Below are 18,710 nucleotides of genomic sequence, written 5' to 3' on the forward strand. Positions count from 1 at the left end.
TCGAAAATTACGCTGGAATAGAACACTACCTCGTTTCTGAAAGACCAAACGCGCAACAACAGACAAATTTTGGCTTAGCACTCCGAGCAGAATATGATTCTGTGCCTGCCACAGCAACCAGTCAGTGTCAAGGGCGGCGGAATAGCTAGCCAATAGCAAGTTGGACAACAATATCTCATAGCATTCAGGTTGACTCGAAGCGATTTACGTTTAACTTGCTACATTACGGCTAATGACCCGCGAAACTCTCGGCAAGAACGGAGTGGAACGCAACACAGTTTTTTCAGTGTATGTCAGTTTTTTATTCTTATTACATGCTCGGGCTACTTCCTATATTATTTTGAAGGCATCAGCAAAATTTAAGCACGTAGTTATTCAAATTTGGGTCGAATTCACGTACACTACTTATTTGTCAGTGTTCACTCAAAGTCCACTTTGGATACCACTCCTGGGGGGATGAGTAGTTTTGACGTGAAATATCGACAGCGATCAAGGGGACCTTTCAATCTGAGACGGAACTTCATCCTCAAATGGTAAATATTCTAAATACCTTTGCATGATTGTGAAATATATTGCCCGTCTTTTCACCAGCAGATATCGATTTTAGTTTCCGATAACGCGTGTTTGGGGATGCGGATAAAGGTGATCGAAAAAGCAAGGTCGAAAGAGGCAGGAAACGACAAACGCTGTTGACAATTTCTATTCAGCTCTCCCAGTAACTCAGGTAGTCATTTCTGGAACAACAAAATCCACAGAACAAAGTCAGCCAAAGGATGATGAAGATTCAGTCGATAATCTTCTATTGAAAGCATATTTTCCCACAAGCCGGTACGCCAATGATGGATCTCGAGAATTACACACGAAGAAGGTTACCAAGGAAGATGTCACAAAGTCCCTCTCTTTGTGGTAATCTCTCTTCTTTGGAAGCAGTGTGTAAAAATTACGTCGATCATCATTCACTAGTGTTTTGTTGGTGTTTTTATAGTTTCCTCGAATGACAAGTCTTCAGATTTTCAGCGAGGTAAAACGTGCACAGGCTGCAGCATGTAGGTTTCTATTCTTCACCCCTCAGTAAGCCTTTTATGCAAAAAATGAGTTCATCCTCTGGAAGTTGACTAAACTACACACAAGAATGTCTGTAAGTAAAACTGTTATAGCTGTGGCTTCTGGCTTTAGCCTGATGCTAATTTATTATCGGAATCAGCAGCGTTCTAAACTGTTGTTGGTTGTTGAACGCAACATTTTCTTAATAACATTACTGTGGTCGGGCGTTATATTTAAGAGTAATTTATCGATTCCGTCCACGCCAAGCTGGCATATACCTTGAGCTGCTGATTGCAATAGCTCTATTGCAACTGTATTGCTACTAGTACGTTCGGGGTACAGGACACAGAGTCAATCAATAAAAACCAGCCACTCGTACGAAGCAAATAAGCTTAGTTGCAAAAAAGGAGCAAATATTCACTACATCTGTCTTGAGTGAGTACTGAACACGCTAAATACTTCGATTTCTGCATTAAGCGAAACGGTTTGAACTAACGGTCATACAGTAGAAAAATGACGGGTTTTTCCCTACCAACCTCTATGCCCCAAAATGAACTGAAAAGCGCGTCATAGTCCACTCGTACACCTTAGGGTCGTTGGACCAACCTGAAACAATGTACAAGTATTCTGATTCGCGTGTGAACAACTATGATCAGCTATTTCAGTTTATGTTTGGAAAGTGAATTCTTTATGAGACGATATGGTGTAAAAGACGCATTTGTTCAGATAAATTTTGCAAAAGATGCCCGTGCAGAACTTAGTTAACTGATGGCAGTTTAATGGAGGTTCTCGTGAATGAAACTTGACTCCGCCATTGAAGAAATCGATAAATGTACTTGTGTAGCTGTGCTCTATAGCTGTTTTTGTTGACAAACATTTTTTTCCTGCATCCGGCTTGAGAACATGCGGATTTGGCAGACTAGTCAAAAATTGAAGTTTTCAGGATACCTATGGCGGATTGTACTGCATTGGTAGCCACGCAGACTTCATGAGCGTCAAAGTTGTCCTGCCAGTAAGAATGATGCCTCATCTGGCATCTCTTACAACATCTTTTACTGCGCCAAATAAAATAACACGATGAGCATAACTCTGTCCCAGTGCCGCATTTTAGAAAAATTCCAGCCCCTGGAAAATCAAGACTTCCGGTGACGAGATGTAGATGTCCGAATCACCTTCATAAATTTACACGACAAAAGGAACAATGTTTACATTGTGTAATGCGGTGATTATTGTCCTTCTTTGATTGGGATGCGAAATGTTTCAAAATTAAGGTATGGAAGTTCATTTTTTCAGTAAAAGCCTTCAAGTTTACGGTCATTCTAATATTAAGACACTTGTGTTAATACTGAATCACAGCCACGCTACAATATTTACCAAGAATAAGGCTTGTCAAGTAAAAAACAATAAGCATAGCAATTAGAATTTCGTGTCTCGATTTATGTCCTTTTCTGAGAATGGTACATTCAAGCATGTAATAATTAAACTAACAATGAGGCATTTTGCCCTGTTGTGTACAGATCTGGACACTGTTAAACTTCACCAATAGGTCACGAATGGTATATGGTCGTTCCTTACAAAAAAACCGCTCTGCACATGTTTTTTTAACTCATTATCCCCAATTCCCATCGATTTCTGACGATCGCTAAATGTACGTACAGACCAAAGTGTGCCTGGACACACTACTTCAAGTTATGTAAAATGTCTTTTGTTTGACAGTCTTTCGAGTCTGTAACCAGGGCCCAACGTTTCACGTAAAAATAGTGAAATTCAGTACATTGAATGAGGAATATGAAACCCATAACAGCATAATGCATAGCAGTATTACCCTGGGGTAACTGGGTTTCTTATCCTAAGTTAGACAACATGTATAGACATTCTGCAATTCTTGTCCAATCGCTAGATTACTTACTGATTCCGCCGAAATAAAAGTTTCGTTATTTTTTTATGTCGTAGAATTACTGTTGTTCCAGCACACACAGTACTCTTCCACTCTAGGAAGTTTAAACTTTACATCTTCAAATGTGCCTCATAAACGTCTATGGTTCGCAAAGTATGTCCCCACATTCTGTCTCTTCCTTTTTTTTGCTCCGCAGAAATACAGTAGTGGTGCCATTCAAACTCACATCACAAGTCAAAGAAGCGAAACCAGCCGAGTTCCCCCAAAAAAGTGACACTCATTTGCCATGTCTTTGTTTGCTCTGGATGGGGACAGATCGGTCCTACTTTCATTGTGCACATCAAAGGTTGAGATAAAATTCGGGGCGAAACTGTCTGATGTCAATACAGCAGTTAATTCAAGTGAATAAAACTAGAATTTGCTTGTACCAAAGAATAATTTGACAAAGAATCTGAATCCCTAAAATGGTTTTGAGCTGAGGGAGAAAAACAAGAGGTGCTGTGTCGACAATGCAAAAATATTTTGACGTCGTACCTTTTTAAAGCATCGATTCCATGATTGTGGAATGAGCGTCGAAAAAATTAGTCACATATAATCTCACCACGAGCAGTTCAGAACAACTCAAAAAAAGTTAGAAAGATTAGAAAAGTATTGTCGCCTCTGATTAACGAGGTAAGTAAAAAGCACTAAAGCTTCTTTCTAACACCTGTGTGAGAACGGTATAGGGAATTTCGAAAACAACATAAGTGCTTGAGAAGTAAGACGTTTTTGTTTCACTGCGCATCATGACGGTTTCTTAAAGCACTTTCATAATTTTCTCTCCCTTTTCCCATTCGGAGTGCGCTGTACCATAATTAATCCGGGGACCGGAACCACCGAAATTATGAAGAGTTATTCACTCTGAGGAACCTTGCTCCGATCCGAGGGAAAGAGATGATCCAACCAAACTTTTCAAGTGCCGCAAATGCAGTTTGTGGTCAGTCCACAGCTAAGGCTTTGGCCCGAAAATTTCAGCACCCTACAATCTAGCAAATTAAATTGGGAAAATTTGATTAAACCAATCTTTCACCACACTTTGTATCGAGAAAATGAGCACATCGCCGTTTACATTTCGTGAGTGTCACCGCAGGCTTACGCAATGTGTACCGTATCCGCGACAATGACCATGTACGGAGCCAACAAAATTCAGCACAAACATTTCGTAACAGACATAAAACTGAGGGTAAGACGCAGTCTTGATCATTCTGGGTAAAGTTTAAACAGCCTTGCAGTAATTTACTTCTCAGCTAAAACTGGTATTACCAATTGAACGAAATTCTCAGTTGAAACTTTGCAGATATGCTCACAATACCGACAAAATAAAGATAGATCAGAAGAATGATTCGCACAACGAGTAAACCTTTAATTTGAAGAGGAGTCACCAAGGGAGCTAGTCAACATGTAACCACGTGATAAGGACCCCGTGATCCAATGATGAATAGCGTTATACCACATCCAAGTGTGGGCTGAGCACACTGATGATCAACCACTGGCGGTCGAAAGGTTAGGTGATAAGACTACCATACGGGAGGCTGGGTGTTAGAAACTCCCTGGATTTTCCCGCGATCCACACTTCTGAGGATCTCAATAGGGATGAGACAGTTGTGCAGCGCTTCCCAACTCTTCAGCATATTTAGCATCACTTTCGGGACAACATTTCCATTGAAAATGTGCGTTTTACATTTTGTCGTCTTTCACTGATCTATCTGACGTCTCAGCGTACGTCATTCTAAGCATACTTCGCTGCGCAATGTACGCCATTTATCTGGTGAGGATGCAATTTGTTAAAATGAAGTTTGACAGCTTTATATCATACCCCACCTGTCCAACAAACCCATAGCACTAGTCAGAACACTGTCACACCAAAAGCACTTGTTTTCAAAGTTACGTGGAATGTTTCTGCAGGAGTTTTCCTGAACAACATCTATCTTCCGGATATTGGAGATACGTTTACTATCCTTTTAGTAAAGAGGAACACAAGTAAGAAGGCAGAAATCTGCAATTGCAAAAGTACAATGGAGAAAGCACCTGGTCCCCGTTGATTCCCGTTGCTTCTGCGCTGAGCACCTTGCAAGCCAAAAATCTTAGACCGCACTTTACCCGAGGAACCGTATGAATATCTCGAAAAGCCTCCAAAATTCTCTCCTAATATAGCTTTACCCGACCAGTAATATTACCACAACCTTATTGTTTTTTATGGGAGATCGCAATCGACAATGGTGACAAAAACCTTGTAATAAAAAATAGGATGAGTAGGGTTCTGAACCGAATAACCTCATAATGTTGCACACTGATTACCAGAATTCAACACGATGTGTCTATTTATCGTGATCTATCAGGCTGGTTCAAACCTGACGTTTTATACATTTCACCCAGGTCTACTGGGCACGTAGTACTGATGCTTACTATGAGCATTACCGTTTGGATAAAAAAGCGAATGCGCATCGTTTCTGAAATCTCAGTTCAGCAAAAAGCGCAACTACTGGGCAATCCAACTTAGACTTATATGGCACATTCTCTGCATTCATGCTAGAATTTTATACCTGCCTTCTAGGATGAGTCTCTATTCTCACGAAAGTCCTCGCTCTCGCAACCTGATGACTTACAGTTTTTGCTGAAGTTTTTTGTGGATTAGTTATTGCAATTTACTCCCGTTTCCATATCATTGAGAATGCAGTGCCTGGTGGTCGGAAATGCAATGGGGTAAGCTTTCTTTTGGTGAAGGGAGATTTTCCGTCTTCATTGAATTGCACATTCAAGTCGTCAAGTCGTCAAGTCGGTCCAATATCAGTAATCGGTGTAAAAAAAGGAATAGTTGGTTTTTCCAGGGGAATAGCCTCTTTGGTCCACACCCTGGGTCATAGCTGACTAGAAAATCCTAGTGGTAATGACTGACCTTCAGTGGGTTTTGCTTAGAAATTGTTCTATTTTGTTCGGACGGGTTAAAAGCTTTGTTTAGCCTGTAGATGTTTAAGCTGCCACTCTCCCTCTTATTCCACCTTCTGACTACATAGAAACCTCAAACAGTCTGCAACAGTGTGACAGCTGATAGATTAGCCACGGACAACAATACTTAAATCACGAGACAATGCATTTCTTTAAATAAAAATGTTTTTTCCGCCGGGAATACTACCCTGAGGAGTGAGACACCAATCAAAGGAAGGCCTATTTGAAACGGACACGAAGTTGTGCTCTTCTCATCAAGTTTAATGGATCACTCTGAAAATTTGCAAAGCACCGCTGAGTGCAGAGTTTAGCACCCTTTTCCAGCACTCACTCATCGCCGTAGGCTGGGACCTAAATAAATAAACTTTTTTGGTCATATCAGGCCAGGTCTTTCATATTACTTACGGACGAGTACTAGGCCTTCCCACTCAGCCAGTAGTTATGTAAATCCAATCTCAATTTCTACTGATCATTCAAACGGCCAGCGTTTGAGAAGGTGGTTAAAAAAATGAACGAAGGACCCAAGTACTAATTTTTATTGTTAAATTGGGCATATGTGCGCTCATCTACCAGGTTATCACTAATCCTTCCGGGTATACATGTGTCACTATACTACGAGGTAAGATGTAGCTGAGATTGCCCGGGTAGTGTATTCCTTCTCCCCAGGAGGACGTAGTTAATGTAGTGGAAAGGTTCAACACAATATGGTGAATGGTAACAGCTAAATTTGTTCTGTCATTTATAACTCAAATTTCAAGCCTTGTCATCTTCACTGTGGCTTGATAACGTTCTTCTGTCCATGGTTTCTCCGCTGAGTTTGTGACACTGTTATCCTTAGCAGTTTTGGCTGGCCAGTGTGCTTAATTTCAGCTTTACTAGACCCAAATTTTTTCTCCCTTCAATTCAAGAATATGGGGCTTCAGACAAAGCAACCGGACTGAAACAGTCGAGCGATTTGCACACAACCAGCCATCCGTCAACGTCTGTTCGAACACGCAGTCTGATCTTGAAAGATCTGACAACACGTAGTGATATATTAATCATGCGATCAAAAATTCCGAATTGGTCTCTTGACTCTGTCGAATTAACCAGTTTGTCAATACTATGTAAAGGCTTCACCGATTTTCCTGCCTTGATGAATGAAAGGTTCCGCCCCATACAATCCTGGGGAAAAGCGCCGTTTACTGAAACCGAGCCCTCTATCGACCGTGGCTTGATTGCTCAGTTCCTCCCACTGTCTAGAAAGATGAAACTCATATTTACTTGCACTGTCCTGTCTTTGAGAGAACTGCAGAGGCTTTGCCAAGTATTTTGTGAATGCGGATCTTGTTTGTAAAAGTTCAATAATATTCTAACTGCCTGCGATGAAATTTTGTTCTTTTCAACTTGAAATACAGACTTTTTGAGATAACACATTGGCCCCAATATCTTGAGATTCCTAAAAAAGTTATGGCTCGTGTAATTAAAAATTGCTGTCAAGAGATAAAATAAATCACAAGATTTCATGAAAGGTTTCTAAATGTTTGGCGAACCCACGAAATATAAAGATTTCATGGTAGCTTTCAAACCCCGATTACTTGTAGCACTTGCAGATTATTTCAGATTGTAGGTGAACAACAAGTTCGAAACGACCAGTACGGGGATCCGAACCCGTGTCGTAGATACGGAAGTCAAGTATATTAACGAGTTGACCTCTCAAGGTTAACAGGTAGTCGAAGATGTGTGCGAATACTTGTCCGGGTGTAAACTTTTTACCTGACACAGAAATGAAACGCTACATATGACATTCGCATTAAGGTGTGCACATATCGCGTTCCATGTGTCTAGAGACGCATACAAACCGACATTGAGGACGATCCACCGTTTTTGGTTTACGGATGTTGGTTACGCTTACAACGTTGCCGCCGTGAGCAAAGATCTTACAGACCTTCTACCGCTGGACGTACTGGTCGCTACGCTTCGCTGGTTAAACTGGAACGGCCTAAACGTTTCGCTACAAATATGGTCATTTATTCTAGCTTGCTTGGTGCCAGCGGACAGTGCGTAAACCAAGTCGATTCTTTTGAATACTCAGGCCCCGTCACTGTGTAAAATAACGAAGCAGGCTATCTCAAATTTGCTTTCCACACGTCCAGAAATTGATCTTCAAACAAAACTCATTTACATATGCCTGTAAGCTCTGAACTCTTCAAACCGACAGACTTCGGGGATTCAAATTCTACGGACACCAATGCCTGGAGAGAACGCCAGAAATACTTTGGAATGACATAGTATATTCTAACCATATCCCAGAAAGCCTACATAATTTTATGAGACGTCCTGCGTTTGTCCAGAAGGACCGACTATCCAGGCTCGGAACATCCAGTGGAAATTGGTCATCACTTGATCAAGTATAACACACTAAATCTTATTTGCATTATCTCACCATAACATCATTTCTCCACGGGGTGCAAAAATTAAGTAGAACTATTTTGTTTTTGTGTTATTTCGAGAGATTTCATTAATCCTGCTGCACGTTACTATAGTTCGTTATGGAGCGGCTTCTTCATTTGGCCGTTTTCGCTCTGTAAACTGAGACTAAACTATGCGAGTGTTGTATTTTTACGTTTCAGTGGAGAGAAAGTTCAAAACATGTCAGCGAATTTCGATGGTAATACACGAAACTTTTCAAATCAACACAGTGTGTTAGTATCCCTATTTCATATCACGCAAACTCAAGAAAAAACCTCTTGATGTGGTAACATCGCTTGTCACCAATTAGTATAAGGCTGACAAGTGAGGGAAATTGGACAAGTTTTCATTCGCTGTCGCAAACCAAAACGATAATGTTTTGTCTTGCATCCTTATATGTGCTGGAAAATTAATTCTCTACAACGACGTGAGCCAGTCAACGTAATCATTTTCATTCCAGAAATGAAAGAGCTCTACAAAGTTGTCAGCTCTCAAAGAGAGATTCACTGTTTAGTGCTTTGCTCCTAGGGTGTCTAACCAGTGTTCTGTGACCCATGATAGTAGAGAAACAGACGATTCGCTTTACTTAAACCTCAGAGTGGTTTGGTAAATACAAGTACAACGTCGGTCGACGAAGATGGACGAAAGAGGTCTAAATTCGATTCACAACAATTACAGACTACAGATATCGAAATTCTCCTCACTCGGCTGGTTGGAAATGGGCCGTGGAATACAGACAACCCCCTTCTATCCAATATGATCAGTCCGACGAACTGATTAAATCATGTGACCACAAGGTGACTCAAATTCTTCTTGCCGATGAGCTGTCTTATCTCAAAGTTGGTAAAACTCTGATGAGACCGATTTGTTGTTCAAATAGGCTGGATTTTGCCGGACGCACAGTCTTTTGTTTGTGCTTGCTGGGTTGGCAGCCTAGCTATAGCCACCCGTGCATTTGAATTATGGTTCAAAGAGACTTATTTTACTCGCAATTTTGCTTCCCCAGTAAGATAACAGCTAGAGACCTGTTTCACTTTCTGAAACCAAACAGTATAATATTATTACCAGTATCTATTTTTCACTGACAAAGAAGACACTACCACTCCGTCTCATACATGAGCAGTAATCTTTTAGTTATACCTTCCATACCAGCAGTCTAAAGTTCCGAAAAAAGAAGTGAGTCGTATGTTGATAAAGAGTTTTCTAATTATGAAGTCGAAGCATAGCAACCTATTCCACTACGCTGTGTTATAGTTAAAAAAACTCCGTATCTACACCGCATGGCGCTGAAACTTTCTAACACTCTTTGAGCTGATTTCAGCCCAGAACTCTTTGAGTCATATGTTGTTCGTAACGTCTAATCTTTAACTTCGATTTCAAAGCGCTTGTCCCGAAACACCATGTTCGCAGCTAAAAAAAACAAGTAAATATCCCATTCGAGTTTGAATAAGACAGTCGAGAACGTTCTTTTGTCGGATGTTCCAACTGAACTCTTGTAATCACATGTCCAGTCGTATGTTTTTTATTCACCTGCTAGTATCCAGAATAAAAGCAAGCACATTGATTGATTACAACATGTCAGAATTTTCAGTCTCTTCTCGGTTTGTTCTTACTGATTACCACAAATGGAAAATATATGGTTACTTGGTAGTCTATGGAAACAGTATTGGCAAGATCATCTCCTATGTTATCACTTTTGCTGGTTTAGAATGTGTTACCTAGAATTGTTCTTAGAATGTTGCCCAGCTGATTTGATCTTTTGTACTGACACCTGAAAAGTGTTCGATTGTAGGACCAATAACTCCGAGAGTATCAACCACAACCACAAGTCGAATTGAAGGACATATCAGGTACATACGCAGCCTTTTACTAACTTGGAGGCATCAAACATGCATTCGAATTGCGGGACAATATAGTTTGGACAGCATCTCTCTCTTTTAAACTGATCAAGCTTAACCTTGCCTAATGATAAAAAGTTTCGAAACTAACCATTTTCAAGTAGTGGCTATCTTTCTCACATCTGAAGGTGCGTAGTAATAATTTGTGACATTTTTCACCCAGTTGAAAAATTACTTGCATTATTGGAATTGCCCAGTACACAAAAATGGTCAAACTGTCTAGAAATCAATAAAACTGCCCATCTAGTCACCTCGAACCGTTTACTACGCGACCGTTTTTAGGCAAATCACTGTGAAGTGACTGGAAACGAGGAACCGGGCAAGAATTGAAAATGGCTGTCGTTAAGACGTTACCTGGTCTCCCGGTCAAATGGCTTTCTGCATACTAGCCATGTTATTCGTCTGTTGTTTTCAAATTTCTTTGTACATCGTTTCACTCTGAATGACAATTTCAGGACATGGTCGGCACCTTTCCTCTCTCTCTCTCTCTGTTTGTTCAGTCTGCAACAAATTTATTGTCTTAGGAATTCAATTCATCAAGATAAGACTCACCTCAGAAATCGGAAAACTCCAACAGGAAGGAGAACAATGACGTGCCATTGACCTTAGCCAACACATACATTACTCAAAAGTCACGCACACGGACAATTTATGGACCTTCTCTTACCTAGTACTCGCAACTGATTAAACAAGCAATCGATGCACAGACTCACTGCAGACCTTCAGACTCAAAATGAATGGCTAGGTAGCCGTGTGATGCTCCAGAAGGATTTCTATAAGCAACCGACATTTGAAGATGCGACATAAAAAACCTCAATGAAGTAGTCCTATCAAATATGTTCACATCTGTATATGTTGACCATACTCTAACTTTACCGGCAAGTGTAAGATGAAATGCAGATTTGGCTTTTGCTTGCACATAATTACACTGTAATCGTGGATTTTTGGCGACAGTGAATGGAAGATATACACATATTACTTCATTCCATTTCATTGTTCATGAAGTCGCACTCCTTTTATAGCACTGCTGATTCAGCTGTGAATGCCGGATCAACGGTTTCATTTGTTTAACAATCATGGGCAGTAAACGACTGATCGGTATTATTTCCAGATATTTGTACATTAATATTTTGCCTGCTTTACAAAATGTAGAAACTGGATTTCTCTTTGTCGACTTGAGCTTCGTCATCCATGGTATTGATTGCTATTCAGTGTTTCAAAGAATTGTTCCTCGCCGGTAGGACGATTACTTCACCTCGGTGTGTTCCCCGTCTGAGCTCGGAATGCTGAGATGTAATTGGGCTCCAACATGCACCCCACAAAGCCACCCTATTTTTGTGTTCCTAGATTAACAAAATGTTACAAACGAACGTTTGCTACTTTGAAGAGTACGAAACCACCTTGTGAGTTATGTGTTGTCAATTTCACCAGAATTTTCTACTCTCGCTTTTGAGGATAAGCAAGGCCAAAGACCTTGAGTTCCAGCTATCCCGTCATCAGGTCAGCATGTTGCCGACCTACAAGGAAATACTAATAAAGTAGTAAGAACGCCTTCTCACCTCCAACCCCTGTTTTACAACATGAGCGCTTTCATCAGGACTATTAAGTTATGTGCAAACTGTGTGGGTTTACATCTGTCCGGATTTGAATGTGCGCCTGACGTGACGTACAATGTTTCACTATTTCACCGCAACGTGTCACTCAACCAAAAACTTTACTCGGCCAAAACAAAAAAACTTTTGAGCTGGCTCACTTTGACGTCACAACGCCCTTGATTTACAGATTCAGTTTGGGTGCCTCATCAAGCGGTTCAAATGAACGGGATTTATGTTAAAACCTACAAAGTTCGTATGACCTTAATGTGCATGAATCCCACTTTTGGACCGCTTCTCAAGGAACTTTCCAGACGATGTTCAACTGATAGTGGTTTCCAACAGTACATGTTTTCTGGTAGTTTTTCATCCGAACCATCAGAACAATTATTTACTCACAATTTTACCGCCATAAGATCCAGTTTCCTCTTTACTGAACAAATATGGATGTTTTCATAGTTTAATAAACGTCACTGTAGCAACGCTTCGCTTGCTCACCAACAATGTTCTAATCTGCCCAAATGAATCAAGTGTGTGAGCAGCGATAACAGCAAACAAAGTGTTTCGTTGACTATTTGGCCTATCAACATCAGCGAACCACATGTGTGCTGCAACCCCTATTTACTTAGAACGGATTTCTCTTGAGAGCGGCTTGTCAAGCGGTTTCAGAGTTGACAGTGCTCCCTTAGGTATCGGTGATTCATCTTTGTAATTAACTAAATAGCCACATTGACTTATGACAACAGAAAACGCTGGTCATAAATCATGACATGTTTGTAACACGCGCTGTCTTTTTGGTGAGGGGTGCACCTAAACACTCCCTTGTGCTGACTCGACAGGAACTCAAAAACAAAGTAAGATACCCCTTCCTCCATATAATTTGGTTTTATATGGATATAGATTTCAAATATGGACCACTCTGGCCAATGGAAATAAATCAGTTATTCTTGCATCGTTTGCCTGATTTGTTCAACAGAGCATTTGATAACGAGTTTGATCCCAGGACTCCCAAGTAACTGATTGGTATGTCAGTTTTACACGGATTCTGACCTTCTGTCATTTTTTCTGCGGTTAAAACTACCTGTTTTGGCAATGCATTGGTCAGTGGCTGGTAACTCATGTTAACCGAACAACGCCAGGAATACAAGTGAAACGAGTACTAGTTGACAATGCGCATAGTAGACTGAATAGTATGCATGTCAAGGCCCACAAAGTCAACTCACTATAGAGTACCGTATCATCAGATCTCGATCAGTTTTTAACTCCTGTTGAAAGGAAAAAGGCCTTCGGGGTTATTTATTCGAAAATGCCAACTGATCGGTTACAGACCATTGAACACGGGAGCAAAACTCTAATCTGCATCTTAATTACAAAAACTAGACACAGATCTTCTCCCGAACGTGTCTTCCTAGAGATTCATTGCCACCACTCATTCGTCGGTCAAATCCAAGTAAATGTTACAAAGTGGCCCCACGAATTCCGCAACAGAATTTGCTTTTTCAGTCGAAGCAAAGCGAAATTCTACGAACAACTAATGCTACTCGCGTGCCTCCCTAATCAGTAGTATCACCGTTACAGTGGTATCAGGTGCACCAAGTAACCCGAAAAGCTGAGGTCAAAATTAAGCGAGACGAAGTAGTAGCCTACAACTGTAATAATCACTGTTCAGCCGAAGGCTCGTTAATAACTCTTGAGAAAGTAGTCAATTATAACTTCAAGAAAGCGCTCAAGAATAGAAAATGATTTTACCAGACACGTGGTGACCATCTTTATCCACTAGCCCCCAGGAATGATTAAACCGGTAGTGGGCTGTTCGAAATGTTCGCCGAGCTTACAAGCACTGTTAAAACCCTTACAACCGATTTTACAACCACTTTTAGAGACGGGCTTCAAAAACAGTAAAACAGTAAGAAATAAGATAAACCAACGGCCAAGAATGCGCTGAAGTCGGAAAGCGGAACGACAACTCAGCCATGGATAATCCGATAGCACCGTGGCATTCGATTGAAGATATCCCTATGAGTATACGGTTCACCTGACAAGAATTCGAGCATACTTTCGATGAACGGGACCAGAAAAGTAAAGCCTAAGTGGTCCTACAAAGACCAAACTTCCGCATAAAAGTAGGATACCTCAGTGTTTCGATGAATGAGTCCAGAAAGAGATTCTCACATTAAATCTAGACACTACACAAAGGGAGGGTGACCAGAGAGGGACAACAAAGACTGATCAGGTTAACCATGGATAGTACGGCCACGTATGGGCACATAAAGAGTCCGTGAACCACATGGAATAATATAGGCGCACTCACATCCATATTACTGGAGTATATTCACAAACTCCTCACTTAATATTTCACAAATAAAATGCAGTCAGATTTCCCAGTGAAACCGTGTGACTTTCATTAAAGCGAACGAGATATCATGGAATCATTCGGTTCGCTTGTTGCCTAAGTAAGTACCGGTTTACTAACCGGTATTTTCAGAAATAACGGGTTCTAGGAGAAAACACTTACAGGTCAATTCACTGTCTGTAGGGCGATTGTGTGAAAGTAATTTTATCCAACGAATTTATTTGCGAGCGTCGTCAATGTAATTTGATGGAGATTCCCTTTCGCAACTCTAAGCTAACTTTTTCATGTAGCAGTTTTGACAGCAAGCCTTATTAGGACAAACCGAGTTCACCTTGCTATCGTCAAAGAGCATTTTGCACATACTTAAAGTAATGTAGCGCAGCAGCTGTCCAAAGTAGTACATCAACGCGTGCGTTATAAACCAGCGCATTGGAAATCGACCTCAGTCCGGTGTTCTCGAAGGTCGCACAATAAATTATGAAGTGCTGTTGAATTGACTCGGCACACACACCAGTCACCTGGATGTAAACTCAACTGTGCCAACTAAAATACGGCATTTCCTGGTCTGAAGTCGTCTACAACGACGTATTCCGAGACTGCCACCAGGCTTACGTCAGGTGGTGAGACAGACAGGCAGTGAGACAGAAGACGCGTCTACACGAGCGGTAACGATGATCCATGCTAATACCTGTGGCAGTATTGCAGTCAAACAGCCCATGTGTCCCAATCTATGTATATTTTTTCATTTATTTATATTGGTAAAGAGTGTTTTATGGATCACTACTTAAATGAGTCTTTCAGTTAATAGCTTTCATCCAACAGTTAATAGGTTCCATATAGAATTAATCCGTTTAGGCTCCAAAAAACGTTCTTGGGCGTAATTTCCGCAAATTTTATTCGTGATCAACCCCCATAGACTGGTCTGAAACACTTTTTATGATTCAAGCTGCACATCGGTCGCTCAGTATTTGCTTACCCGTGATATAGCTCTCAATGCGGAATAATAATGAAATACAAACCCTTACTACTATTGTGGAATGAATTCATCCTATTCCCCTAAAATTTATCGTTATTAGGAGATCAGGCCATTCAACTGTTGCTGCACATCAAACAGATTTTAGAAACTACTTACAAACCACAGAACACGATCACGGAGGGCTGGAATTCTTAGTTTGCTGATTATCTGGTATCCCGTGAAGACGAACAAAACAACTAAAACCTAGAAATTGATCGGTGAAAATGTAAAAAAGATTGGTCAGCTGCGAAACCTAGTGGGAGGTCGAAATAATGAATCGTAATTTAGGTATCACATAATCCACCCTGTGTCTTCCCAAGATAAGATCTAAAAAGTTCGCAATTCATATCAAACTGCTGGTACAATTAGTACCTTTTTCATAACTGAGGATGGATGATGACCTTATCGGGTAGTTTTCAGGTTAGCTTTGCACCAGTATTCAATGAGGCATATTTCTACCGACGGTTTACCACCAATCTGAATAGCCTGAGCTTCCCAGCTCTCACTCACTACGCATTAATGGACCCATGGATAAGCCCGCCCTACGCCTGTACTTGCTGGCCGACACCAAGGTGTGTTGGAACTCAGCGCTTGAATTCACTCCCTTGCGGTAGAAAAGTTTTGCTAGCAATTAACAAAGACATCTGTATCTGCACTCTGAATGGACTATAAAATTTGTCACGCAACCAAGAAGAAAGGGTGACGATGCCAAATTCCATCCACTTGAGATGCACCCAAGGCCTGAAAGAATTAAAACACTGATCGAATAAGAAACCAGTGTTGATGACGATTTAAGCTTAAAAATGCAGTGGGACTTCTCCTATGAGGTCCCTCCATGGTCAAGGTGTCCTTCCCACAGTAGTCTATGTGTATGTGTGGTCAGTACATGTGCTATATCAAATCCGTTTAAGCATTCTTTCTGCTGATTTGCCAGTTAGAAGCGCGGACCGTAGTTAACGAAGTTTTTCAACAGCTTCCGTACAAACGTTTGGAACTGCGTCTCTGTCAACATTCAGAGTTTATCAGGGCTATGGCGTGTGTGAACCTATACCTTGCTGGAAAGATACTGCACCTTACTCTGGTGTGATGGTTTATTTAGGACTGTGTTATACTGGAATTTTTACTGTGAACCCTCTATAGTTTCTAACACCAGGCTGGTCACCAGATAGATGTCTGACGAAGTCTACTGGTCCTCCAGCCTGAGGGTTGAAACAGACAAACCGACCTCTTCATTTAGAAACCTGTACTACCGTAGTAGTCTGTCATCACCCATTAGCTTCCTTCACTCAGATATTTGAGCCACAAGTTTTAGTCGAGGAGCCTAATCGTCTTTCTGTCTATGTTTTTGGGTTCCCTGACAGTATTTGGCCCCCCGGAACGTCAATTATGAAAGCAATAATATCTCACATCGACCACTGAGTGGTTTCACAATCAGGGTCGGCTCACTTGTTACATACAGCAGCACGTGTAAGGCAGAACACGCCACCTCTGACGTCTCACTTCTTACATTTTCGCGTATTCCATATTTTGCTCTACCCACCCCAGCTGGAATATTCTTCCACATGTCCCGGCACGAGGAATGATAGCCTTGTTCGCATTGCATAACCCTGAGTTTCAGCTTCCGTGCATCTGACCAACACTAATAATCCAAAACTATTCAAAGTTCGTTTACACACTCCAGATTAATTAGCTGCTTTTTAGGTTCGCCTAATTAAGCAGGCAGTATAACGAGTTGCTCGTAAGCTAGACTTCCTTTGTATTGATGTATGTTGCCCCCAAAAACATGGATAAAGGACGCAAGTACTGCGTTGGAAGTCACAGCCCCCACCCTATCTTTCCGCTTCTGGCTACGAACTTCCGATGACGCTAAGGACGCTGTAGCTAGATATGCCGGAGTCGAAATTGCGTTGAGCCGCCCAGGAAAAGCGTATTTTTTACGGTGGTGAAGGGCCTATATCGGTAACGATGTTTCTGTCACTGATGATGACGGTGATGGCATCTCAGAATTTTGTAGAAATGATGCCACTGGATCATCTATACTAGCTATCCCAGTTATTTGAGTCACTTCCGGCGTCTCATAGTAAGCTCTAACGCCCACGTCGGAAACTCTAAGGAGTTACCATTTTTGTAATCTTGATGTCAACGCCATCAACAAAGTGCTTTCTTAATGGATGTTGATTGTCTAATGATTCTTATGCAGACGAGTAAGAGAACAGCTCATTGCTTCACACTTACTTGCCTTGGTCAGTCTCACTGCTACTTGCAACAGTGAGGGCAAAACGAGCGGCAAACTCAAACCATTTCGACCCTCCCGATTCTTAACAAGAAGGGTGATCTGAGGCAAACAGGAGTGGTTAAGCCGAGATGAACTCCCACTTGTTTGTCTTTTGCTTTTGTCCAATTGCTACATTGCAATTAAGTAAAATGAACCGAACCGGGAGTTCAGTGCAACCAGTCGTTAAAACGTTTACCAAATCTGGAGGTGATGTCCCTACCGGACTGATTACTTTTATCCATGTACTTTTCGAGACAGCTGGTTACCCATGTTCCTTAGGAAGGAGTTCCGTATTGGTACATAGTGTTCGTTTATAAAGATGGTTTAATACACGCCCCTTTTGGAACCAAATATCAACTTTGATGCGAGAATGAGTTTGTCATAAATATTGTGATTCAGTACATGTTTCACCTTTATATGTTCATGGCCAACCTATTACACCCTTATTTCGAATAACCCTTTGTCAATCTCGTTGACATAGCTAACCCAGTCACTTTTCTCTAACCCTGACGGTTTTCATTTCGGACAACTTCTTTTAAGTCGTGCGCCTTGCATGTGTATTGCACAAATCTCATAACACTGAAACACACAAATACGTCAACTGAACTACAAACGATCGCTCACTGGTCTTTGAAAGTGGTATTCAACAGCAAATTTCAAAGTTGGAATTAGCAGCCAAAATACTTCTGTCACCTTATCTAACCTTAACCTACAATCGACGTGGATCTTGCAATCTTTTGCATTGTATGCCAAAGCTGACTGCATTAGGATTTCCATCTTAGTTAGCTAATGGTTAAACGATATATTTGTGTTTGGCTGCAGCATCTGTTTTGTCGTGAACTCCACTTTCGGACCCGCTTTCCACTTTCCTTAGTTCTACTGTTAGTGAAATCGGTCGTAGTTCGAGGGATAGCCTTTTTTATTTTGCTATGTGCGCGCTTCCGGAGTCATCTTTTTATCCAGTTGCACGTCAGACTGTCCAGTCTACTTTTGCCGACTGTGCGGCGTTGCATCGGCTACGATGGCAGCCCACTTACCGGCCGGCAAGCGCTCGTCCAATGGAATTTGGCGGGTCAAGGCCAGGCGAGGCGGCTAACGAATCCCGGTTGGGCAAATGGATCGAGTGGAAATTCCACTCGCGATTGAGCGTTCAATCACATGCTCGCATCCAATAATAATAGTGCGCCGTATGTCTCAAAC

General features: G+C 41.3%; 2 protein-coding genes across 2 annotated transcripts in view; both read left to right on the plus strand.

Moving 5' to 3' along the window:
* The window catches only part of T265_09493 (hypothetical protein), a gene marked incomplete at both ends in the record, with an annotated part of 59,718 nt that extends 56,503 nt beyond the window's left edge, over nucleotides 1–3,215 (plus strand). Inside the window, one exon of the mRNA XM_009175575.1 lies at nucleotides 3,138–3,215. Coding sequence (XP_009173839.1) covers nucleotides 3,138–3,215 — 78 coding nt within the window. The remainder of the gene's footprint in view (nucleotides 1–3,137) is intronic.
* Nucleotides 3,216–4,079: 864 nt separating this feature from the next.
* T265_09494 (hypothetical protein) lies at nucleotides 4,080–18,685 on the plus strand (the record flags this gene model as incomplete). Its single annotated transcript, XM_009175576.1, has 2 exons — nucleotides 4,080–4,163; nucleotides 18,485–18,685. The coding sequence occupies 2 exons, from the start codon at nucleotides 4,080–4,082 to the stop codon at nucleotides 18,683–18,685; spliced, it is 285 nt and encodes a 94-aa protein (XP_009173840.1).
* Nucleotides 18,686–18,710: the final 25 nt, after the last annotated feature.

Source organism: Opisthorchis viverrini, assembly GCF_000715545.1.
Source record: "Opisthorchis viverrini unplaced genomic scaffold opera_v5_278, whole genome shotgun sequence".
Taxonomy (NCBI): domain Eukaryota; kingdom Metazoa; phylum Platyhelminthes; class Trematoda; order Opisthorchiida; family Opisthorchiidae; genus Opisthorchis; species Opisthorchis viverrini.